At 43.2% G+C, this 27,071-nt stretch overlaps 1 protein-coding gene across 1 annotated transcript; it reads left to right on the forward strand.

Moving 5' to 3' along the window:
* Positions 1–2,170: 2,170 nt before the first annotated feature.
* LOC147987989 (uncharacterized) lies at positions 2,171–2,968 on the forward strand. The gene has a single exon (XM_087542572.1). It carries the CDS (start codon positions 2,171–2,173, stop codon positions 2,966–2,968), a length of 798 nt encoding a protein of 265 aa, XP_087398698.1.
* Positions 2,969–27,071: the final 24,103 nt, after the last annotated feature.

The raw sequence follows: 27,071 nt of genomic DNA on the forward strand, positions 1-27,071 counted from the left end.
TTTCTTTTTTTGCGGGTAGAAATTTGTATTACTCAAAGCATCAAGTCCTTACAATCCATCGCTGCCAATTCCAAAGCATCTGGAGGTCCCGAACCAAGCCAAGTCATGGTTCTACCCTCGCTACAAGCAATTACACCTAGCTTCCGCACCAACAAGAAGTCATAAAGACATCTAGGATGCACACAGCCCGAAAACAATACAAGAAGAAAGTAAAAGAAAATCCAAAGGCCTCGCCACGGTGATTGACTCATCTTATTAGCAGCACACAAACCACCACCGAAGACAACACCCGAAAAACATAGAAGGTCTCCAAAAACGATGCCTTCAAGAAGGAAACAGTGCACTAGCACCTTCGTCGCACGATCCAAAATCTTAGGTTTTCACCCTGGAGAAAGTCCAAACTCTCAAAACAATACCTTCAATAAGGCAATTGTCAGGCACAACCAATGAAGGCCAGACCTTAGGTTTTCACCCTGAAAATCCCGACTCGGCTTCCGAGGAGCACCACTTATAATGAAATCCTCCAGTGCTGCCACCCCACTTATCACGACTGCTTCTGAAAATTATCAAACACTTGGCTGACTCCATCGTCTCCAAGGCCCCCTCCGCCTTACTGATCCTTCGATCTTAGCCATCATGACTTTCTGCACTGTTGTCTACGCCATGGAAATCGAGATGTCGACATGTCCTATGGTTCCAACAAACAACAAAGCTTCGCGTCACATTCTCATGAAGCAGCGTAGGCCGATATAGACGCGCATGACCGGAAACTATCCGTTCCAGAAATCCTTGGGCAAGATCTCTGACAGCAGATCCGGAACACGTCGACGGCTAGATCAGGTAGGACCAATCATGCAGATCGTTGCCCTGGTGCGATAAGAGTATTAAGACCGCCACCACACTGCTGCCTCCACAACACCGACGTCATTGCCTCCATGACAGAGGGCACCGGTCCGTACTGCCCACAGCCCACGCCGCCGGCGGAGATGGTTGCCAGCTCAGGGCGGATCCCTATCTGCCGCCACCCCACGACTGCACGAGGGGGGGGGGGGGGGGGGGGGGGGGGGTGGTGAGAGGCGAGCACGATGGACTGTCCCCCGAGCCGTAGCTTCCCGCCCAGGCGGCCGGATCTGGATCCACGCATGGGGCCACCAAAGGAGGGCGCCCAGCGAGGTCTGGCCCATCGTCACCTAGATGCAGGACGCGGGAGAGCCCCCGATACCCAGCGGCAATGGCCTCCCTCCAAACCATCATGCCAGGAGCCGAGAGGCACTAGATCCCCGCCGCCCCCTTCACTGCCGGCACCCGTCTTTGTCCGGCGGCAGCCTCGGGGGGCGACGAGGGATGAGAGCTGAGATGGTTTGGGGCGGCGGCGGGGTTGTAAGGGTTTCGCCCCTGGTCGCCTGGAGGAGGTATTCGCTCGCCGTTCGGGACATACCTCGTGGCCACCTGTGCTGAAGCTAAATTCTCTCGTCGTAATAAGCTGGCCCGGTAATCTGGCTAGAGATCCCGGAATACTTTTTTTCCTCCAACAGTCGTGATGTCCATGAAAAGAAGGGAGGCACATCGCGGGTCACCAATGTGAGCATGTTCACGTACATTGTTTGTCTTAGATTAGTACGATGATAAAGGCGACAAAATGATGAATCGTAGCAAACACCATAAACGATGCAAAACTGGATGAAAGAAATACAATTAATCATGTCATGTGTTTACAGCACGTGGACATTATAAAATTGCTAGAACGATTATGTGTTGTTGTCGCCGATCCTCCTCGTCGCCATAAAAAGCAACCTTCAGAGGCACGTTGAGCCCCTTGATCGGGCATACAATGGAGAATGAGCTACATATGTATACCATGCTAGTTCTCTTTGTGAGTTTCCGAGGGGCAGATGGCCTCGAAAACCGGCAGCCTGGGTCATCTCCTGGGGCCATAGAGCACAGTCCGCCTTGATCGACTGCTGGGGCGTGAGCTGTCATGGCTCCGACTCTGGGCTCGGCACCGCCGTCGGCGGCAAGGCACCAGACTCACCTCCAGCCCTCGGCAGTGCGTAAAAGAGACCATACAGTGGTAGCCAATGACAACACCTGCGATATGTGTGGCAATGCGGAGGAAAACGAATACCATACAGTGGTAGCTTGCACTAAAAGCAGAGCACTTCGTCAGGCCATGCGAGAACACTGGACGCTGCCGAAAGAGAAGGGCTTCTGGTATACTGGGGAGGATTGGCTTCAAGGTCTACTGTGTTCATGTAGCTCTGATGAAAGGAACCGAATTTTGCTATTACTTTGGCGGGCATGGTATCTCCGGGAGAACATTGTGCATGGAAATGGCAAAGAATCCATCTTCGGGTCTGTAGCTTTGCTGACCAGGTACGAACAGGAGGTGAAAACTGCGAGGGACAAGTCAGAAATTGCTAGGAACACTTGCAGTCTGAACTTATTTGAAGACCAGATGCCGAACCAGCCAGAGGTGCAAACCATCCGTTGTATACCTGCACCGACAGGGATGGCAAAGCTGAACACGGATGCAGCTTATATGGCTGTCACTGGAGTGGGTGCAGGGGATGCCATTGAGAGAAATAATCTGGGGCAGGTGTACTTCTCGATGGGGTGCTCTCTAAACCTCTGCACATGTGTGGAGGAAGCTGAGGGACTGGCTTTGTTGCTGGGGCTGCGGGAAATGTCCAAACGGTATAATGGGCCTGTACTGGTTGAGGTCGACTGCCTCTCGCTAGCAAATGTGGTGACCATGGGTGCCACGAACAAATCGAGCCTGTTCCCCATCATTGAGGACATTAAAACCGTGTTAACTGCATTCAGGTCCTATAGGATTGACTGGATCAGTAGAGAGCAGAACAAAGTTGCCCATAGCCTAGCAGCGCGAGCAAGGAACTCTGGTGACTTCGTACAATTGGGCTCAATCCCAGGTGATCCGCTAGATATCTTGGCAAAAGACTCTGCATAATGTGTCAAGTTAACCCTTTTTGGGTGGTGCTCAAAAAGAAAAAAGGCGACAAAATGACGAATCCTAGCAAACACCATAAACGATATTTGATAAAAGAAATACAATTAATCATGTCATGTGTTTACAACACGTGGACTATACATGCTAGAACGATTATGTGTTGTCGTCATCGATCCTCCACTGTCGCTGTAAAAAGCGATGTGCCGAAGTACGTCGGGCCGTTGATCGGGCATGCAATGGCAGTACGTATACTATGCTAGTACTCTTTGTGAGTTTCCGAGGGGCAGATGGCCTCGAAGACTGGCAGCCTGGGCTGACTCCTGGGGCCATAGAGCACCCTGTCCGCTTTGATCGACTGATGGGGCGTGAACTGCCATGGCTCCGACTCTGGGCTCGGCACCGCCATCAACTGCAAGGTACCGGTCTCACCTCCAGCCATCGGCAGAGCGTAAAAGAGACCGGGCACCGCAGGCCGCAGCTGGCCGTCGTAGAAGCCGTGGTAGTCCGGGGCCATCCCGTTCCCCGAGATCGGCGGCGACCAACGAGACGGGTAGATGGGCGTGGTGCTGTAGCTGTAGCCGTAGCCATGTCCGCCGCGGGCGTCCATCGTGATGATCTGGGGCGCCGGCGGGGAATAGTAGGAGCTGCGGTCGTATGGAGGCACAAAGATGGGCGGCGAGGACGGAGGGGTAAGGAAGACCTTGTAGGCCTGCTGCTGCACGTACACACGGAGTTGAGTCGAAAGCAAAGGAATCAACAATGGAAGGGAGAAGCTAGCCCGCGCATCGTTCGTACTCCCTCCGTTCGAAAATACTTATCATCAAAATGGATAAAAGGGATGTATGTAGATGTATTTTAGTTCTAGATACACCTTTTTTTATTCATTTTGATGACAAATATTTCTGGACGGAGAGAGTACGTAGATCTCCACTGTGTCGTGAGGATCCACGAAGGCGAGTAGAGTATATATAACACAACACGATGCAAACGTAGATCTCCGCTGGTTTAAATTAAACTTCCGTGCAGATATATAGAATTTGTGTCAGAGTTCGGTTACGACACGTGCACGTACGTACGTAGATTATATGCGTCGTGAGGATCCACGGATAGGAGGCGAGTAGAGTATATATGACACAACACAGAGGCAAACGTAGATCTCCGCTGGTGTGTACGTATGGTTTAAATTAAACTTCCGTGCAGATGTATAGAGTTTGTGTCAGAGTTCGGTTACGATATATACGTCCTACTCTCGGCCGGTCTGCAACAAGGTCACGTTTGATGGTTCTGCTTTACGAACCGGTTGATCAAAGATGGCTATTTTTGGGAGCCTTTAGCCATGGATGGGCATATTTGGCGAACGTTCGCCATAGACCATGGCATTTGTTTTATGTTCGTCAAGCAGTTTTCAGTGCATTTTGAAGAATCTGGGTGCCTTTTTTGCAAAACTTTCATGGCATTTGTTTAACTTTGTGTGCAAAAAATCCATCCAAACTGCTACATAAGTTGAAGATGTGTGTAGGGCTGCAAACAAGTGGGTTCGAGCGAGTTGAACTAGCTCAGCTCAACTTATACTAAAATTCGAGCGAGGTCAAATTAAGCGAAGCTCAAGGTCGAGCTGTAGAAAGTGGCTCGTGATCATCATGTAACAATCTCGAGCCGATCTCGAGATAGTCTTGAGCTAAATAAGAAGATTTTTTTTCTGAATAATTGAGGCAAATTTTCACATAAGATAGGCCACAACATAAGAAGTCACTATAAATTTCGAATTATTCTTTCTCAACTGAAGATAAGATATCATGGACGAACTAGCAAGAGAAGAAAACAAAGGTGCATCTGCTCTCAAACTTTGGCAAAAATAACAAGATATTCAACATATGGCTGATCACGCACCATATTGAGGCTAAATTTTCTTTGCTCTTAATTCAGCTTCCATGTTTGTTAATAAGTAAAATGGAGAAAAATTCACACACAACATATATGGTAATAAACTAACCATTTCTTTGTAATAAACATGACACTTATTTAATATACTTATATGATATCGAGCTATCGAGCTAAAACCGAGCGAGCCAATACTGGCTCAAGATTAGCTCGTTTCTCGATCGAGCTACATAAAGTGCTCATACTCAGCTCATTTTCTTTCAAGTCGATCTCGAGTCGAGCAAAAATACGAGTCGATCTCGAGCAGCTCACGAGCCTCGAGCTTTTCTTGCAGCCCTAGATGTGTGTGCGTCCATAAAAATGAGTGTATGCATGTATATATAAGCGCTTGCTTCCGTATTGTATTCAGAAAAAGAAACTAGGGCATTCGTTAGCAGTTTTCACCTGCGAACATTTGCCACTTACCTTTTCAGTTATCCTTTTATGTGTGGTCACGACCAGCCATGTGTTTTGCTTCCTCCTCAAGTTGAACTCTGGCCCGGCTCCAAAAAAAAGGACTCTTGCCCCACACTCTATAGAAGCTACCCCTGAAAAACGGTGTAGAAGCTGGAGGCAGATTTTTGGTTTATGGAGACATCTACACCCTATATGGAAAAAAAATAGTAATCCAAAAAAAGTCAAAAATTTCTGAAATAGTTTTTGAAATAAACTTGACCTTTTATTGTACTTGTGAGAAAAAATCCACAAAAAGAAAATCTTCCTTTGACTTCTTTTCAAAAAGACAAAATTTTGGCCAAAATAGTGTGAATAGTGATCTATAATAGCAAATAAAATTTATCTTTTTTGCTGTGAAGTCAACTTTGTTTTTTTCGTGAAAATCTATATACTAGTGCAAAAGTAAGTCAAGTTTTTTTGTCAAAATAGTTCTTACCTACTTTAAATTTTTATTTAAATATTAAAAAATACCCGTATAGGATGCATATACAACCAGGAACCAAAGTGTATTTCCATGTAGAAGCTCCGCTTTCTCCAAGATGCAGAATATAAAGCCTCCATGGTAGGCCCCATTGAATTACATCAATCCAGTATCTCACATGTTCGCTCTGTCCTCTACTTTTTGCACTAAAAACTTTTGATCTATTTATCAAACATCATGATAGTACAAAGAGCATTAGAAGTAGCAAAAAAATGTATTCATCTCGTAGACCATCTAGCGACGACTAAAAGCACTGAAGTGAGACAAAGACGCGCCACCATCTTTGCCCCTCCTTCACAATAGCCGGATGAACCTTGTTTTAGTAGATAGTCGGAAAGTCTTCATGATAAAGCCCAAAGGACACAACAACCATCATCAATGAAGAGAAGAACCATCATCAATAAAGAGAAGCATAGATTTAAAGAATCCAATCCGTAGACATGAGTGCAAACAAATGAAGATCAAGTCCATGCGGATGCATTGAGGACAAACACCAACTTAATCTTGTGGTATTCACAAGAAACACAACTCCACACACACCCTCCAACGACACTAGATGCATCGATTCGGCGGGGACTAGGTGGAGAGAACCCAGTTACATCTTCAAAGGGCCATCACTGCCTCGTCTTCCTAAGTAGACTAAAAAACACCTAAAAACAAAGTAGTAGTCCTACCATTAGCAAGGGCAGGTATCAATGATGCCTGCATGGCCTTAAGGCCACAAGAGACGAGGCAGATCGGTGACAGTGCAACGTTGGCTCCATCCTCAACAACTTGCTCTCTTCTCAACCGAACTGCAAATCAATATTTGTGAATTTTTTAGTTGGTAGAGGCAGCCTCCAAGGTGCTTGCAAAAATATTCTACTATTGTGCATATAATAAAAAAAAGTGTTGTATTTCTATTCAGAGTAACAATATAATAATTTACATAATTATTACTAGAAATCACCTAATTATTGTTTATGAGGATAATATTTTTGGTCGTATCGATAGAGGCCATGTCAAAATCAATATACCTCATAGAGGCCCCACACTCCTATCAAGACATAAAAAAAAAGAACTACGAGAGATTAGTGACTCCAAGACCGTGCCTCCACAAGATTACAACATCGAATATGTTGTTACCATACAAATCCAAGAGCTAGATCTGAGGCTTTTGCCTGAAGAGAATATCGGGTGGGAGAGGTGAGGAAGATCCACACGATCGGTGGTGTACTACATCGACTCAGGGCTCACTTTCGAGCACCGCCATGGCCCGCAAAAAATGTTTCACCATCAATTTGAGCCGAGTGATGTCTTCACCAACGCAAGGATCGCTTCTACCGCTCGGCCATGGCCCATCGAGAGTGTTTCATGTTTTGGGAAGCACTTTTGACATGCCGCCGTGGCCCAACAAAGTGTTCCACTACCGGGGTGAGTCGTGTTAGCAAGAACGGATCAAACTGGCATGCCGTCTCCCAGACGATGCGAGCGGTGCCGGTTGCTGCTGTTGTCGACGTCTCGACACTCTCCTTGTTTCACAGGACCTAAGAAGTTGGCCTGATAATCCGGACGAAGACAGGGATGGCTGGATTTTTGCTACGGCAACGCAACCGAAGCCTCGTGAGAGAGAAGAGCGGCACATTGGTGGTCACTGAGGCAAATGATGTTGGCCCACATTGTTGCCTCGAGACTGGGTGATGAAACAAGTGACATACATATCCATGATTAATTAATCACATGATTCACATCCGAGGTTACAAGTACTTCTCCGTCCCAAAATAATTATCTTAACCTTAGTATAACTTTGTACTCCCTCCGTCCCGAAAAACATGTCGCGAGCGCAGTTCATTGACAATTTTACAAAAATTCCCTTGTGGTTTCAAAACAGTATCAAACAAGTCCCCGCCCCCGTCTTCCTCCTCCACTGTCGCCAGTGGCTTGCGTCGGCCAGCTGCGCGATTCACCGTCCACCACGAAGTGCTCCGCCACCGTCGCCAAGTACCTGCTCCGCCGCCTTCGTCGCCAGGTACTGCTCCGCCGCCTTCGCCCAGACCTGCGCCGCCGCAATAACCTCCCGCCGCGATTACCTGCGGGCGTCGCCGGAACCTCCCGACACGTCCTCCTTGAGCTCGCGTGCGTCCTCTTCGAGCTCACGCGCATCCTCCTCAAGCTCCAGCGCGTCCTCCTTGAGCTCCGCGCGTGCGCCGCCGCAATTCCTTCCAGCCGCGATCCCCTACGGGCTTCGTCGGAAACTGCCTCCACGATCCGGTGGACCAGGAGTTCGCGCGCTTCCTCCTTGATCTCCAACGCGTCTTCCTCAATCTCCCACGTGAGCCAGTGCTGCTCCTTCTTCCCTTCCCGCGCGCCCGCCGGTGGAGCTCCTCTGCCCATACTGCTGCTGCTCGTCTGCCCGTGTTGCTGCTCATCGGCCCGTGCTGCCGCCAGAGCTCCTGTTCGTCAGGAAGAAGAAGGTACTGTAAGGAGTTGCTCCTCTGCTCCTTGTGCTCCTCCACTCCTGTTTGTCACAAAGAACAATGTTAACTAAATATTGTACTCTCCAATGTTAACTGAAGAACAAAGAACAAAATGAAAGTAGCTTGAAGATTTCAGGTTACAAGTCAATGTGGGCGCTACTGAATTATGCTTGTGTGGATTAGCTGCTAGACATCATTTTTATTGTGGGTTTGCAAGTGCTACATCAGCTGGTTCACCATATGGGGATCGGCCGCTCGATCCAAATGAAATTGTGAATTTGCAAGTGCAGACTGGCTACTTGTGCAGTGCTCTGTTTTTGCTCTATTTCAGTTTCAGAACCTGTGAATATGAGGAGTATAACTTTTCTGCAATCCTCTGTGTAATTTGAAAAGAGGCTCATTTGCTACAACAGAGTAAGCCTATTATTGACACTAGTGTACCTTGGACAGGCCCTTGAGATGGGTCTTGCCCTGTTCATGATACGTCTCCAACGTATCTATAATTTTTTATTTCTCCATGCTATATTATCTACTGTTTTGGACTATATTGGGCTTTATTTTCCATTTTTATATTATTTTTGGGACTAACCTATTAACCGGAGGCCCAGCCCAGAATTGCTGTTTTTTTTGCCTATTTCAGTGTTTCGGAGAAACAGAATATCAAACGGAGTCCAAACGGAATAAAATCTTCGGGAACGTGATTTTCTCACAGAACGTGATCCAGGAGACTTGGACCCTACTCCAAGGAGTCAAAGAGGAGGTCAGGAGGGTGGGGGGTGCGCCCCCTAGGGCGCGCCCCTTCCTCATGGGCCCCTCGGTGCTCCACCGACGTACTCCTTCCTCCTATATATACATACGTACCCCCAAACGATCAGAACAAGAACCAAAAACCTAATTCCACCACCGCAACTTTCTGTATCCACGAGATCCCATCTTGGGGCCTGTTTCGGAGCTCCACCGGAAGAGGGCCGTCATCACGGAGGGCTTCTACATCATCATAGCCCCTCCGATGAAGTGTGAGTAGTTTACCTCAGACCTTCGGGTCCATAGTTAGTAGCTAGATGGCTTCTTCTCTCTTTTTGGATCTCAATACAAAGTTCTCCCCCTCTCTTGTGGAGATCTATTCGATGTAATCTTCTTTTTGCGGTGTGTTTGTTGAGACCGATGAATTGTGGGTTTATGATCAAGTCTATCTATGAATAATATTTGAATCTTCTCTGAATTCTTTTATGTATGATTGGTTATCTTTGCAAGTCTCTTCGAATTATCCATTTGGTTTGGCCAACTAGATTGATAGTTCTTGCCATGGGAGAAGTGCTTAGCTTTGCGTTCGATCTTGCGGTGTCCTTTCCCAGTGACAGAAGGGGCAGCAAGGCACATATTGCATCGTTACCATCGAGGATAACAAGATGGGGTTTATTTCATATTGCATGAATTTATCTCTCTACATCATGTCATCTTGCTTAAGGCGTTACTCTGTTTTTACATAATACTCTAGATGCTTGCTGGATAGCGGTCGATGAGTGGAGTAATAGTAGTAGATGCATAATCGTTTCGGTCTACTTGTCACGGACGTGATGCCTATATACATGATCATGCCTATATATTCTCATAACTATGCTCAATTCTATCAATTGCTCAACAGTAATTTGTTCACCCACCGTAGAATACTTATGCTCTTGAGAGAAGCCACTAGTGAAACCTATGGCCCCCGGGTCTATTCTCATCATATCAATGTCTATCACTTTAATCTTGCTTTGCTTTTTTACTTTGCCTTTACTTTTTACTTTGCATCTTTATACAAAAAATACCAAAAATATTATATCTATCAGATCTCACTCTCGTAAGTGACCGTGAAGGGATTGACAACCCCTAATCGCGTTGGTTACGAGTGGCTATCGTTTTGTGCAGGTACGAGGGACTTGAGCGTGGCCTCCTACTGGATTGATACCTTGATTCTCAAAAACTGAGGGAATACTTACGCTACTCTGCTGCATCATCCCTTCCTCTTCGGGGAAAACCAACGCAAGCTCAAGACGTAGCAAGAAGGATTTCTGGCGCCGTTGCCGGGGAGTCTACGCAGAAAGTCAACATACCAAGTACCCATCCCAATCCCTATCTCTCGCATTACATTATTTGCCATTTGCCTCTCGTTTTTCTCTCCCCCACTTCACCCTTGCCGTTTTATTCGCCCTCTCTCTCTATCCTCCCTCTCTATTTTCCTCTTTTGCCCATTTGCTTTTGTCTGCTCGTGTGCTAGTTTGCTTGTTTGTCGCGATGGCTCAAGATACTACCAAATTGTGTGACTTCACCAATACCAATAATAATGATTTCCTTAGCACTCCGATTGCTCCTCTTGCTAATACTGAATCTTGTGAAATCAATGCTGGTTTGTTGAATCTTGTTATGAAAGATCAATTCGCCGGCCTTCCTAGCGAAGATGCCGCTACTCATCTGAATAGCTTCGTTGATTTATGTGATATGCAAAAGAAAAAAGATGTCGATAATGATGTCATCAAATTGAAGCTATTTCCTTTTTCGCTTAGAGATCGTGCTAAAGTTTGGTTTTCGTCTTTGCCTAAAAATAGTATTGATTCATGGAACAAGTGCAAAGATGGTTTTATCTCTAAGTATTTTCCTCCCGCTAAGATCATCTCTCTTAGAAATGAAATTATGAACTTTAAACAACTTGATCATGAACATGTTGCACAAGCTTGGGAGAGAATGAAATTAATGATACGTAATTGCCCTACTCATTGTTTGAATTTGTGGATGATTATACAAAATTTTTATGCCGGATTGAATTTTGCTTCTAGAAATCTTTTGATTCGGCTGCGGGAGGCACATTTATGGAAATCACTTTAGGAGATGCTACTAAACTCCTAGATAATGTTATGGTTAATTATTCTCAATGGCATACAGAAAGATCTTCTAGTAAAAAAGTGCATGCGATAGAAGAAATCAATGTTTTGAGTGGAAAGATGGATGAACTTATGAAATTATTTGCTACTAAGAGTGTTTCTTCTGATCCTAATGATATGCCTTTGTCTACTTTGATTGAGAATAACAATGAATCTATGGATGTGAATTTTGTTGGTAGGAATAATTTTGGTAACAACGCTTATAGAGGGAATTTTAATCCTAGGCCATATCCTAGTAATCCTTCTAATAATTATGGGAATTCCTACAATAAATCTTCTGGAAATTATAATAAGATTCCCTCTGAATTTGAGAATAGTGTTAAAGAGTTTATGAATTCACAAAAGAATTTTAATGCTTTGCTTGAAGAGAAATTGCTTAAAGTTGATGATTTGGCTAGAAACGTTGATAGAATTTATCTTGAGATTGATTCTTTAAAGCTTAGATCTATTCCTCCTCAACATGATATCAATGAGTCTCTCAAAGCCATGAGAATTTCCATTGATGAGTGCAAGGAAAGAACGCTAGGATGCGTGCTTCCAAAGATGCCTTTATTAAAGCGTGTTCTTCCAATTCCTATGAAAATCAAGATGAAGATCTAAAAGTTATTGATGTGTCCCCTATTAAATCTTTGTTTTGCAATATTAATCTTGATGAAACTGAATATGATCTTCCTTTACCTAGAAGGCGTTCTAAAAAATCGGAGTATTTAGATCTTAATGATGAAATTGATGAAAGTGGGATTGAAAGAAATAAAAATCTAGATGTTGCTAAACCCACTATATTGGATTTCAAGGAATTTAATTATGAAAGTTGCTCTTTAATTGATTGTATTTCCTTGTTGCAATCCGTGCTAAATTCTCCACATGCTTATAGTAAAAAAAAGCCTTCACCGAACATATTGTTGATGCCTTGATGCAATCTTATGAAGAAAAACTTGATTTGAAAGTTTCTATCCCTAGAAAACTCTATGATGAGTGGGAACCAACTATTAAAATTAAAATTAAAGATCATGAGTTTTATGCTTTGTGTGATTTGGGTGCTAGTGTCTCCACTATTCCCAAAACTTTGTGTGATTTACTAGATTTCCGTGATTTTGATGATTGCTCTCTAAACTTGCATGTTGCGGATTCTACTATTAAGAAACCTATGGGAAGGATTAATGCTGTTCTTATTGTTGCAAATAGGAATTATGTGTCCGTAGATTTCATTGTTCTTGATATTGATTGCAATCCTTCTTGCCCTATTATTCTTGGTAGACCTTTCCTTAGAACGCTTGGTGCGATTATTGATATGAAGGAAGGGAATATTAGATTTCAATTTCCATTAAAAAAGGGCATGGAACACTTTCCAAGAAAGAAAATAAAATTACCATATGAAACTATCATGAGAACCACTTATGGATTGCCTACCAAAGATGACAATACTTAGATCTATCCTCGCTTTTATGCCTAGCTAGGGGCGTTAAACGATAGCGCTTGTTGGGAGGCAACCCAATTTTATTTTTATTCCTTGATTTTTACTCCTGCTTAGTAATAAATAAATTACTTAGCCTCTGTTTTGGTTGTGTTTTTTGTGTTTAATTAGTGTTTGTGCCAAGTAGAACCGTTGGGAAGACTTGGGGAAAGTCTTGTTGAACTTGCTGTAAAAAACAGAAACTTTGGCACTCACGAGAACTGCTGTCATTTTTATTTGAAGAATTATATTTAGTTAATTATTTTTGCAGATGATTAATAGATAAATTCCTCACGTCCATCAATTTGTTTTAGAATTTTTGGGATTCCAGATCTTGTGCTAGATACAGATTACTACAAACTGTTCTGTTTTTGACAGATTCTGTTTTTCGTGTGTTGTTTGCTTATTTTGATGAATCTATGGCTAGTAAAATAGTTTATAATCCATAGAGGAGTTGGAATACAGTAGGGTTAACACCAATATAAATAAAGAATGAGTTCATTACAGTACCTTGAAATGGTCTTTTGTTTTCATTTGCTAACGGAGCTCACGAGTTTTCTATTTTGAGTTTTGTGTTGTGAAGTTTTCAAGTTTTGGGTGAATTCTTTTGATGGATTATGGAACAAGGAGTGGCAAGAGCCTAAGCTTGGGGATGCCCATGGAACCCCCAAGATAATCCAAGGACACCAAGAAGTCAAAGCTTGGGGATGCCCCGGGAGGCATCCCCTCTTTCGTCCACTTCCATCGGTAATTTACTTGGAGCTATATTTTTATTCACCAACATGATATGTGTTTTGCTTGGAGCGTCTTGTATTATTAGTGTCTTTGTGTATTAGTATGACACAATCATCCTTGTTGTACACACCTTTTGAGAGAGGCATACATGAATTAAAATTCGATAGAATACTCTATGTGCTTCACTTATATCTTTTGAGCTAAGTAGTTTTGTTCTATGTGCTTCACTTATATCTTTTGAGTGTTATAATTTTGCTCTATGTGCTTCACTTATATCTTTTGAGCGTTATAATTTTGCTCTATGTGCTTCACTTAGATCTTTTAGAGCACGGTGGTGGATTTGTTTAAAAGAAACTATTGATCTCTCATGCTTCACTTAAATTATTTTGAGAGTCTCTTAATAGCATGGTAATTTGCTTAATAATAATATACTTGGTATTCAAGATTTGTGAAACTTTCTTTTGAGTGTGTTGAATACTAAGAAAAGATTGAAGCATGATAATTGTTTTGAGATATGGAGGTGATAATATTAAAGTCATGCTAGTTGAGTAGTTGTGAATTTAAAGAATACTTGTGTTAAAGTTTGTGATTCCCGTAGCATGCACGTATGGTGAACCGTTATGTGATGAAGTCGGAGCATGATTTATTTATTGATTGTCTTCCTTATGAGTGGTGGTCGGGGACGAGCGATGGTCTTTTCCTACCAATCTATCCCCCTAGGAGCATGCACGTAATACTTTGCTTTGATAACTTCTAGAATTTTGCAATAAGTATATGAGTTCTTTATGACTAATGTTGAGTCCATGGATCATACACACTCTCACCCTTCCACCTTTGCTAGCCTCTCTAATACCGCGCACCTTTCGCCGGTATCATACACCTACCATATACCTTCCTCAAAACAGCCACCATACCTACCTATTATGGCATTTCCATAGCCATTCCGAGATATATTGCCATGCAACTTTCCACCATCTAGTTCATCATGACACATTCATCATTGTCCTATTGCTTAGCATGATCATGTAGTTGACATAGTATTTGTGGCAAAGCCACCATTCATAATTTCTTCATACTTGTCACTCTTGATTCATTGCATATCCCGGTACACCACCGGAGGCATCCATATAGAGTCATACTTTGTTTTAGAATCGAGTTGGAATCATTGAGTTGTAAATAAATAAAAGTGTGATGATCATCATTTAATAGAGCATTGTCCCAAAAAAAGAGAAAGGCCAAAGAAAAAAAAGAAGGCCCAAAAAAGAGAAAATAAATAAAAAGGGGCAATGCTACTATCCTTTTACCACACTTGTGCTTCAAAGTAGCACCATGATCTTCATAGTAGAGAGTCTCTCATGTTATCACTTTCATATACTAGTGGGAATTTTACATTATAGAACTTGTCTTGTATATTCCAATGATAGGCCTCCTCAAGTGCCCTAGGTCTTCATGAGCAAGCAAGTTGGATGCACACACACTAGTTTCTTTTGATGAGCTTTCATACATTTATAGCTCTAGTGCATCCGTTGCATGGCAATCCCTACTCACTCACATTGATATCTATTGATGGGCATCTCCATAGCCCGTTGATACGCCTAGTTGATGTGAGACTATCTTCCCCTCCTTTTTGTCTTCTCCACAACCACCATTCTATTCCACCTATAGTGCTATATCCATGGCTCACGCTCATGTATTGCGTGAAGATTGAAAAAGTTTTGAAAAAGTTAGAGTATGAAACAATTGCTTGGCTTGTCATCGGGGTTGTGCATGATTTAAATATTTCTTGTGGTGAAGATAGAGCATAGCCAGACTATATGATTTTGTAGGGATAACTTTCTTTGGCCATGTTATTTTGAGAAGACATAATTTCTTTGTTAGTATGCTTGAAGTATTATTATTTTTATGTCAATATAAACTTTTGTCTTGAATCTTTCGAATATGAATATTCATATCACAATTAAGAAGATTTGCATTGAAATTATGCCAAGTAGCACTCCGCATCAAAAATTCTCTTTTTATCATTTACCTACTCAAGGACGAGCAGGAATTAAGCTTGGGGATGCCTGATACGTCTCCAACGTATCTATAATTTTTGATTGGTCCATGCTATATTATCTACTGTTTTGGACTATATTGGGCTTTATTTTCCACTTTTATATTATTTTTGGGACTAACCTATTAACCGGAGGCCCAACCTAGAATTGCTGTTTTTTTGCCTATTTCAGTGTTTCAGAGAAACAGAATACCAAAGGGAGTCCAAACGCAATAAAATCTTCGGGAACGTGATTTTCTCACCGAACGTGATCCAGGAGACTTGGACCCTACTCCAAGGAGTCAAAGAGGAGGTCACGAGGGTGGGGGGCACGCCCCCTAGGGCGCCCCCCTGCCTCGTGGGCCCCTCGGTGCTCCACCGACGTACTCCTTCCTCCTATATATACATACGTACCCCCAAACGATCAGAACAAGAACCAAAAACCTAATTCCACCACCGCAACTTTCTGTATCCACGAGATCCCATCTTGGGGCCTGTTTTGGAGCTCCACCGGAAGAGGGCCGTCATCACGGAGGGCTTCTACATCATCATAGCCCCTCCGATGAAGTGTGAGTAGTTTACCTCAGACCTTCGGGTCCATAGTTAGTAGCTAGATGGCTTCTTCTCTCTTTTTGGATCTCAATACAAAGTTCTCCCCCTCTCTTGTGGAGATCTATTCGATGTAATCTTCTTTTTGCGGTGTGTTTGTTGAGACCGATGAATTGTGGGTTTATGATCAAGTCTATCTATGAATAATATTTGAATCTTCTCTGAATTCTTTTATGTATGATTGGTTATCTTTGCAAGTCTCTTCGAATTATGCGTTTGGTTTGGCCAACTAGATTGGTAGTTCTTGCCATGGGAGAAGTGCTTAGCTTTGGGTTCGATCTTGCGGTGTCCTTTCCCAGTGACAGAAGGGGCAGCAAGGCACGTATTGCATCGTTGCCATCGAGGATAACAAGATGGGGTTTATTTCATATTGCATGAATTTATCTCTCTACATCATGTCATCTTGCTTAAGGCGTTACTCTGTTTTTACATAATACTCTAGATGCATGCTGGATAGCGGTCGATGAGTGGAGTAATAGTAGTAGATGCATAATCGTTTCGGTCTACTTGTCACGGACGTGATGCCTATATACATGATCATGCCTATATATTCTCATAACTATGCTCAATTCTATCAATTGCTCAACAGTAATTTGTTCACCCACCGTAGAATACTTATGCTCTTGAGAGAAGCCACTAGTGAAACCTATGGCCCCCGGGTCTATTCTCATCATATCAATCTCCATCACTTTAATCTTGCTTTGATTTTTTACTTTGCCTTTACTTTTTACTTTGCATCTTTATACCAAAAATACCAAAAATATTATATCTATCAGATCTCACTCTCGTAAGTGACCGTGAAGGGATTGACAACCCCTAATCATGTTGGTTGCGAGTGGCTATCGTTTTGTGCAGGTACGAGGGACTTGAGCGTGGCCTCCTACAGGATTGATACCTTGGTTCTCAAAAACTGAGGGAAATACTTACGCTACTCTGCCGCATCATCCCTTCCTCTTCGGGGAAAACCAACGCAAGCTCAAGACGTAGCAGTTCACAATGGCAGTAATGTCACAATGTTCTGAAATTAACAGGAGTTGTACCACACACAGCAGCAGATCACTTAACAGTATTACATAAAGTTAAGCAAAATTAGTCATAAAAAATGAAGTTGATAAACTAATGACATAAACTTCAAAATTAGTCATGATGGATTGGAATTCCTTCTGAAATGACAGGAGTTGGAAGTTTCATAAGAAATGAAATGGTGTTTTTTTGACAAGGAAGACAGTAGGGGGAAACCCCTACTGTAATATCATATATCTATATAAATGGGGGGTTTACATAGACATATCTGTTACTTTACATCACATTTTGTTGCAACCCAACACTACTAGGGAAAACCTTATACACAGAATCTTAGCAACCGCGAGGGGTAAAAGCCCCACGCTACTACTACTTAGTAGCAGCACGGGTGCCTACCGTTCCCACGCTATTACTATGTGATCCTCACCGTGTCCCCGGGATGGACCATAGTAGTAGCGCGGGGTATAAAAGCCGCGCTACTAGTAAGTTGACAGCCGTAGCGTGGGTATAAACACGGTGGTAGCAGCACCGCACCCGTGCCCCGCGCTACAACTAATCCGCACGTCCCAGTCCCTCTCCCTTCCATGCCCCACCAAATCTTTCCCACACCGCCGCTCCTCCCAATCTGCGTCCTCCTCTGCCTCTCCGCACATCTCGCCGCTCCACATCTCCCGATAGATCTGGTTCTAGGGTTCGTGACGCTAGCGGACGGGGGAGCGGAGACGTGCGCGCGGGGGGGGGGGGGGGAGGATGGGGAATCCACGTGGCGGCTTCGACGAGCAGATCGAGCCATGGCGCCGTCGCAGATCGACGTGAGGATGGACGTGGCGCTGCTCCACTGCCAGGCATGCCTCCTCCCTTTCAAGCCCCCATGTTCAGGGACTTCGGCTGGGACCTACCACGGCTGGCAGAGCAGAAGCGCGTGTGCCTGTGGATACCCTGCTCGTGCCCGCAGCCGGACTGCGCCTTCCTCGGCCCCCCGGTAGCGCTCCTGCAGTGCAAGCCCCTCGTCGAGCTTGAGGTGCCGCTCGTATCTCCTACCCCGGCTATTTCAAGTCTTGGGTGCTTGATTTTGCATGTTTCTCGGGTGGGTCAGGGTGGATTCTGGCAGATCGGCGGCCGGCAGACTGAGACGAGGCACGTCGGTGTTGTCCGATGCGTGAATTCCGGGGACCAGACAGTAGGCGTGTCGTGGTTCAAAGAGGGGTTGAGCCCTGATGAGGCCACAGAGATCGACACTGTGAGCGCCTATGACTTGGCATTGCAACCAGGTCTTCATGCTTTCTACGGACGTGTCATCGTACGCCGGCCGCCGTCAGGATGTCCTCCTGACGATGCCGTTGCTACCGATCTTTCATGGGTCGGCCGTGTTGTTGACCTTGTTGATGGGCATGCCCAAGTCAAGTGGGCCGACAACACCGTGTCAATGGTATGCATCGCTAATAATCCCGCATGCATGCATGGTTTTTCCAGCTTCTATTACTAGATGCATGTATCTATCTATCCTGATGTTCAATGTTCACTGATCAATTTGTTGGCCAATTGTGTTGTGTTTCAGGTGTTGCCCCATGAGATTAGTGTTGTCACTGAGCAATATTACTAGGAACTAGAGGCACAAATGGATGGTGACGTCGACAACTGGGTGGAGGATGATGGCGACGATGATGAGTGTGAAGATGAGGATTCAACAAATAGCATGGTATCTATCTATGTCGCATTACTGTGCACCTATATGGGTTTGTGGAAAGCAAGGGATTCTCCTTGTCACCTAATACTTCTACTATCACTGATGATTGAACTGCATCCGTAGAAACAAAAAATGACTGAACTGAACTATCTGTACTAGGTTGCTAGCGATTGAATGTTTGAGCTGGTGCGTTGGTTCTGTGCGTGAATCGTTAGGTTTGCTACCAATTTCAATGTACTGTACTAGAGAATTATGAATGTTTGTAGGAATTCTTGTAAGGTCGCATAAGAGGCATGCATAAGGTAGAGGTTCTTATAGGTGTTGATATAGTTGGTCTTGACCTGCATTTTGGGCCTTGACCAATTGGACCAAACAGCGTACTAATTTTTTGTTATTCTCGGTGCTTAGAAAAATTAATTTGCTATCAGGTTGCTTGGTAATGAGATATCAGCACCTTATAAACATTTCTTTTTGCATTTAATCCCGCCGCCGATGCCTCCTCGGCCACCGATGTCTCTTCATGGCCGTGCTTATGCATAGGCGCCGCCAGCGTCACGTGCAAGTTAGCCTGTCAGCAACATGAGCAGTCTGCCCACCCTCTCCCCACTGGGAATTTAATCTTGCTATACTGAAGTCCAGCTCTTTGATTATGCCTTTTCAGTGTAGATTCTTTCATGTTAACTAATTGGAACAAGTTCTAATTAGGTCATAGATTTTGTACTGAATAAAAAGTGTTGTTTAGGGACAGTAATGGTTAAGGGAAAAACCATTGATTTTACAATTTGTACCACAAGTGTCGAGCGTCCATTTTCTACTTTGAGGTTATTTAGGCAAGCTACAGTCATATGGTGGAAGGTGTTTTTCTATCCAACAGGTTGTAGCTAGTAAGCATAGAGTAAAATAATAGATGAAGATTTCCTTATGCAATTTAGGAGCGGAAAGAAACATATAGCTAATTACTCTGTTTTAGCCAAACATTTTTTTGTTTGTTCATGTTTGAGGAAGAAAACCAAACATATAGCGATTTAAGGTAGTTCCGTTTTTTGTCTTGTGACAGGCGCATGACGACTATGGCAATTGGCGCCAAATCCTGGCTTCACTGGAACATGTGTGAAGAAATGCCTGTCACCAGTGGCGGAGCTAGCACAGGATCATTGGGGGGGGGGCAATGGCAAAATATGGCTTTATGAAGGGGTTAAAGTCCCTATTTTTCTCAATGTATGCCATCCCAAAAAAAAATCTTCACAAAAGGTACCAGGCTTGGGGGGGCCACAGCCCCCCCATCCATACACTTAGCTCCGCCAGTGCGTGTCACCTAGTACTGAGCCGGTGGCCACCTTCTTCTTCACCCAGAAGAAGGTGAGAGTTATACCGTGGGTGTTGTCCTTATTGATTCTTTATCCAATCCATAGTGAAGTAATCATGGGAAATTTTCCACACAACAAAGAAGTGGCTACTTTCTGTTATGTCCAGTGTTTTCTAGCCATATCTTATAGAACTGTTGATTTCCTTGGATTCACAACGGGATATAATGGTGATCAAAATGTTGATATGTTAGGATTAGTTTCCTAGTGAAAATGCACTAAGGAAAATCTATATTCAGTTGGTAGGTTCTAGTACTTAAACTGCATTTAAAATTTAAGCTTAGTGTTATCTATCTAGTCTGATTTATACACTGCATTCAGTTATTTGTCACCTTTTAACTAAATATCTTTTTGTAACTGAAATGTATGTGTACTAATAGTGCATATTCATATTGTATCATCTGAGATTATGCTTCCTCTCCATTTATTGATAAAATCTATATGCCTTACTAATGCTCATTTCCATCGCTGCAGGATAATGAGATGTTGAAGCGACATAGTGAATCCATGAGACTGTAGTGCAATTACACCGTTCCATTGAATATTACTCAGGAATAAGGACATTTCAATGGCAAAAAATTTCCTTTTCATTTTCACTACTATTGGAGTGAGGATAGGTAGAATGAGAAATTGTGGGATATCAGATATGGCAATTGTTTGATAGTAGAATCAGGAATAAAGACATGTCCATCACTATTGCGTTTTCTCGTAATTGTAAGAATAAAATGATTGTATGCATAGAATGGAATTGGTCGATTTTTTTAAATCCTAAATAGTTAGTAGTAGCGTGGGAACAAAATTGGGCGCTACTAGTATGTAGGATACTAGTAGCGTTTGTATTATAGAGGCGCTGCTACTATTTCGTTAGTAGTAGCGCGGGTCAGTAATAGGAGTAGCATTGGTGGCACACGCTACTACTAACAAAGTTAGTAGCAGCGCAGGTTTAACCCACGCTACTACTAACTATTAGCTGTAGCACGGGTACCTGCGCTGCTAGTAGCCTTTTTCCTAGTAGTGCAACCTAATGTGTGGCTACTCAACCAGTTCAAGAGGTGAAGGATGCTATACAATAGAAGTACAAAAGGTGATCAGAGCAGCTCTATGTGCTGCTTTAACCCTAGGTTGTAAAAGAGACAAGTCCTCCTTGAACCGTTTAAGCCAAGATCCAATACTAGGGGCCAGGCCTCTGAAGTGTTGGTTGTTTCTTTCCTTCCAAATACTCCACGCTGCTGTCAGAAATGTTTCATAGAAGAACTGGTTCGGCCAGCTTTTCTTAGTGTTTTGCAGAAGATCGAGGCGGCAGGAGAAAGTTGGCCAAGCTATGTTGAGTCTCGCCCATCAGCTTCGACTTAAAGGGCATGAGAAGATCATGTGATCAACTGTCTCTTCAACATGTTGGTTGCAGAGGCCGCAATTAAAATTGTTACCAATATTGTAATGCCTCCTCTTCAGCATGTTGCGTGTGCTGAGTCTATCATGGAACATGAGCCAACCAAAAACTTTGATTTTCATAATGCATTTAGACTTCCAAAGTTGGCTGAATAATTGATGAGACCCCCCGTCCCTGAAATAATTGTTATAGTAGTCCCTTGTTTTGTAAAGCGTGCCCCCCCAGGAATAGTGCCATACATCATGCAGAGATGTCGACGGAGAGATCCACTTTGTAAATTAAATGGTGTTACAAAGGAGCAGCTTCATTTCTTAGTTAGTAGTTCACATTTTTGTAATGCTTGCAAGGCTCATGTCATTCTAGTAAAAAAAGTGTGTATATCCTTGTTATGGTATCATGATGTACTCATCTTTTGTCATTGATAGCAGGAGTATGGATTTGAACATGATGCCTCAAGAGGAAGACGATGAAGGTATTAATTTGAATTGGATCCCTGAAGAGGAGGAACCTCAAGTGGCAGAGAATGTAGTTATGGATTTGAACATGATGCCTCAAGAGGAAAACGATGAAGGTATTAATTTGAATTGGATCGTTGAAGAGGAGAAACCTCAAGTGGCAGATAATGGAGCTATGGATTTGAACTTGATACCTCAAGAGGAAGACGATGAAGCTATGAATTGGATGCCTCAAGAAGATGAAGGGAAATATGATGAAGTTCAAGAGGAAGAGGATGCAGTTATGAATTGGATACTTCAAGATAAGAGAAGAGAATTGTCAGATAAGGAGAGGCATGGTGTTTACTTCTCCTTGCTGGTAATCGAGCTTAGGGATGGGTCTGTTCAACCAGACAAAAAGCTGCAAGTCTCAAACCTGTTGGACATAGGTGTACGATCTGTTGAAAGAATCTGGGAAGACGCTGATACGTCTCCAACGTATCTATAATTTTGTATTGTTCCATGCTATTATATTATTTGTTTTGGATGTTTAATGGGCTTTATTATACACTTATATATTATTTTTGGGATTAACCTATTAACCAAAGGCCCAGTGCCAATTGTTGTTTTTTGCCTATTTCAGTGTTTTGCAAAAAAGGAATATCAAATGGAATCCAAACGGAATGAAACCTTCGCGAGGATCTTTTTGGAACAACCGCAATCCAAGAGACTTGGAGTGGACGTCAAGGAAGCAACAAGGCGGCCACGAGGTAGGAGGGCGCGCCCAGGGGGGTAGGCGCGCCCCCACCCTCGTGGGCCCCTCGTGGCTCCACCGACCTACTTCTTTCGCCTATATATACTCATATACCCTGAAAACATCCAGGAGCACCACGAAACCCTATTTCCACCGCCGCAACCTTCTGTACCCATGAGATCCCATCTTGGGGCCTTTTCAAGTGCTCCGCCGGAGGGGGAATCGATCACGGAGGGCCTCTACATCAACACAATGGCCTCTCCAATGACGTGTCCGTAGTTTACCACAAACCTTCGGGTCCATAGTTAGTAGCTAGATGGCTTCTTCTCTCTCTTTGGATCTCAATACAAAGTTCTCCTTGATTCTCTTGGAGATCTATTCGATGTAGTTCTTTTTGTGGTGTGTTTGTTGAGAACCGATGAATTGTGGTTTATGATCAAGATTATCTATGAACAATATTTGGTTCTTCTCTGAATTCTTATATGCATGATTTAATATCTTTACAAGTCTCTTCAAATTATCAGTTTGGTTTGGCCTACTAGATTGATCTTTCTTGCAATGGGAGAAGTGCTTATCTTTGGGTTCAATCTTTCAGTGTCCTTTCCCAGTTGTTGACGCTCAAAAGTGACACGTTTATAAAGAGTGGCTTGAAGCTATGTAAAGACTAATTCAAACTTACTATTAAAAGTCACTATGAGATGGCTCTCTTCGAGAAGATCAAGATGAATATGAAGATGGTCTAAAATGAAGTTCGGATGCAAAAGTTATGACAACTTCAGAGATGCTCATGTTGACACCAGATTAAAGAATGGCTTGAAACCCAATTAATATGTCCTCATATGTAAATATGATCAACACAAATTGTCTTCGTCTCATCGAAACGGCCGATTTTGATATAAAAAACGTCCCAATCCGAGTTCGTATGCAAAAGTTAGAGCTACGGAGTGCGGCCCTGTCACGAGGCGAGATGTGGCGCGCCCCACCAGACATAGGTCTGATGGGTAGCGCGAGCGAACAGGTGTTCTGCGTGACCGTTTTGGCCCAGAATATGGCCTCAAATCGAAAAATGTTCAACATGAAAGTTGTTCTTCTCGTTGAAACGGTCAAGATTGCTTTTGGGCTTGTTTCCATCCGAGATCGTTTACCACCACAAAAAGGACCCGCAAGGTGCAGCCAGTTTAAACTGAATAGTTTTGGAAAGTTCGGACTAAACCAATCCAAATTTGACTAGGGTTTTGGACGTGAATCCAAGCCTTTTCCTTGCACGGGAAGTCCAGCCGCCTCTTATATACCTAAGGGGTGACGGCCGATTGAACAACACACAATCGATCAAATCATCTACCACTTTTTATCTTTTATCTTTTCTCCCTAACCCTAGTTCTTCTTCTTCCTCGTTCTTCGTCTGTTCTTCTTGTTGCAGGGCGGCGAACCTCGAGGCCCTAGGGGCGATCAGGTCGACCTAGGGCAGCCCATAGCTGCCGTGCGCCCTGACGGGGTCTCTCCCGGGTGTGTGGGGTTTCGGGTCCTCAAAAGCACCCGCCGGATTGCTTGCGTACCGCGCTTTCGGACGAGTCTCCTTCGACGTGAGCTGCGGTGCATCACCCCCGGCGTCGAGGGTACACGGTGACGTGTTCGTGTGCGAACACACTTTTTGGCGACTCCGCTGGGGAAGAAGCTTTGAACGGTCTCCAGCCCATTATTGCTAAGAAGAGATCGTCATCAAGTTGGTGCAATCTACAAAGGTAATATGAATACCCAATTCCCCTTTGTAGATGCAAATAATCCATATGTTGTTGCTGGATCACCTAATGAGCATAATGTATCGGCTAGCCCTAGTTTTATCAATCATGCATCTAATTATGCGCAAGGGGCGATGCAAAGCAATCTTCATGCTTCAAATTCTTATGATTTTAGCAACTTACAACATATGTATCCAAACACTCATGCATCGGCAGCCCCACAAATACATATGCCGACAAACAACATGATGGGTTTGGTTAATCAATTTGAAACACCTCATGTTAAAATTTCCAATAGCATACAAGAAAATGTTTCACCTTTTTATTCATCGGCAACTAATTTGCAATATGTGAATCCAACCTTGCCGATGAATGGGAGAATTGGCCATACTACTACTAGCTATTCGGCCAGTTACTCTCAACCATCATATGCTACACCTCATGTTAGTAATTTTTCAGCACCGTATGCAACTGTAGATGTTCGTAATTCGGCCCCGCATCTTCATGGTCATAGCCGAATAAGTGAAATTTTTATAGGAACACATGTGCGGTCATCAAATACTGTAGCATATAATGCATACTCTACGCAATTCAAGAATTCCGGCAACACTCACAAATCATTGCCGAAAGAATCTGAAAGTATTGCGGAGCAATCCCTTCCAGAAGCGGTTGTGGCTGCATTAAAAAAGAGCTTGGCACAAAACAAGAGAATTAGTGCGCTTTGCCTTGAACAATATGAAAAGGGGTTGTTTCCTGATTATGCTGCAATAAAGGCTAGAGTTTTGCAGGAAGATGAAACTTCATCAATTGATAGTATTGGTGAGAGAGCATATGGTTATACAGCAGTGCATACACCTCCACCTAGTACCGTAGCATATTATACACCCCCTACACAATTGCAAAATTTCGGCAACACTAACACTTCATTGCCGAAAGATCCTGAAAGAATTGGGGGGCAAACTAATCTAGAGCAGACTGAAATTATGTTGTTGCTGGATCCATATGTTGTTGCTGGATCACCTAATGAGCATAATGTATCGGCTAGCCCTAGTTTTATCAATCATGCATCTAATTATGCGCAAGGGGCAATGCAAAGCAATCTTCATGCTTCAAATTCTTATGATTTTAGCAACGTACAACATATGTATCCAAACTCTCATGCATCGGCAGCCCCACAAATTCATATGCCGACGAACAACATGATGGGTTTGGTTAATCAATTTGAAACACCTCATGTTAAAATTTCCAATAGCATACAAGAAAGTGTTTCACATTTTTATTCATCGGCAACTAATTTGCAATATGTGAATCCAACCTTGCCGATGAATGGGAGAATTGGCCATGCTACTACTAGCTATTCGGCCAGTTACTCTAAACCATCATATGCTACACCTCATGTTAGTAATTTTTCAGCACCGTATGCAACTGTAGATGTTCGTAATTCGGCCCTACATCTTCATCGTCATAGTCGAATAAGTGAAATTTTTACAGGAACGCATGTGCGGTCATCAAATACTGTAGCATATAATGCATACTCTACGCAATTCAAGAATTCCGGCAACACTCACAAATCATTGCCGAAAGAATCTGAAAGTATTGCGGAGCAATCCCTTCCAGAAGCGGTTGTGGCTGCATTAAAAAAGAGCTTGGCACAAAACAAGAGAATTAGTGCGCTTTGCCTTGAACAATATGAAAAGGGGTTGTTTCCTGATTATGCTGCAATAAAGGCTAGAGTTTTGCAGGAAGATGAAACTTCATCAATTGATAGTATTGGTGAGAGAGCATATGGTTATACAGCAGTGCATACACCTCCACCTAGTACCGTAGCATATTATACACCCCCTACACAATTGCAAAATTTCAGCAACACTAACACTTCATTGCTGAAAGATCCTAAAAGCATTGGGGGGCAAACTAATCTAGAGCGGACTGAAATTGAGAGGGGAGTTAAAGCTTTGCGTGATAAGGTGCAAGTACTTCGCCAAGAGAAAATTGATAGGGAATTAGCTCAAAGAAAAGAATCCTTGCCAATTCATATAACCGGTGAAAATAATGATGATTCGGAAACTAAAAGTTCTTCGGTTGAAAAGGCCGAATCAAGTAGTATATATTCCGAATCCATCAAATCCAAAGAGGCAAACATTGTTGAGAAAGGGCATGGAAAGTATAGCAAGACTGCCATACTTGATTTTTCTGAAGTTAATGGAACCTACTTCCTGCCCTATGAGTTTCGTGCCATAGAAATTGATGAGCTTCGAGAACAAGAACAAGTGGCCGAAGAAAGTTTGGTGGACGAAGTTCTTCAAACTAATGATGCATGAAATCAAGAGAAAGATGATGACAAGGCGGTGGGGAGCTATCCGAAGGCGGACCAAGATATTCTTCAAGTCACAGCACCATCATGCTCTCCCAACATATTTGAAGAGGTATGTCTAGCAATTAATTTACCTGTTTTCAGATTTGGTCATGACTTAGTTGTTGATGCATATATTAGAAAAATCTTCATAAGAAATATTGAGAGACCAATGAAGAAGGGTAATTTATCTGTTAGCAATCATATTGTCACAAAGCATATCGGTCAACATATTGCACCATTCAGAAAGACCGATTGCGAAAAATTATTGCAGCCAAGGCTTTCCCCATTGCTTT

This window comes from Triticum urartu, chromosome 2A, assembly GCF_056163025.1.
Source record: "Triticum urartu cultivar PI428250 chromosome 2A, HENAU_Tu73, whole genome shotgun sequence".
NCBI classification, from domain to species: Eukaryota; Viridiplantae; Streptophyta; class Magnoliopsida; order Poales; family Poaceae; genus Triticum; species Triticum urartu.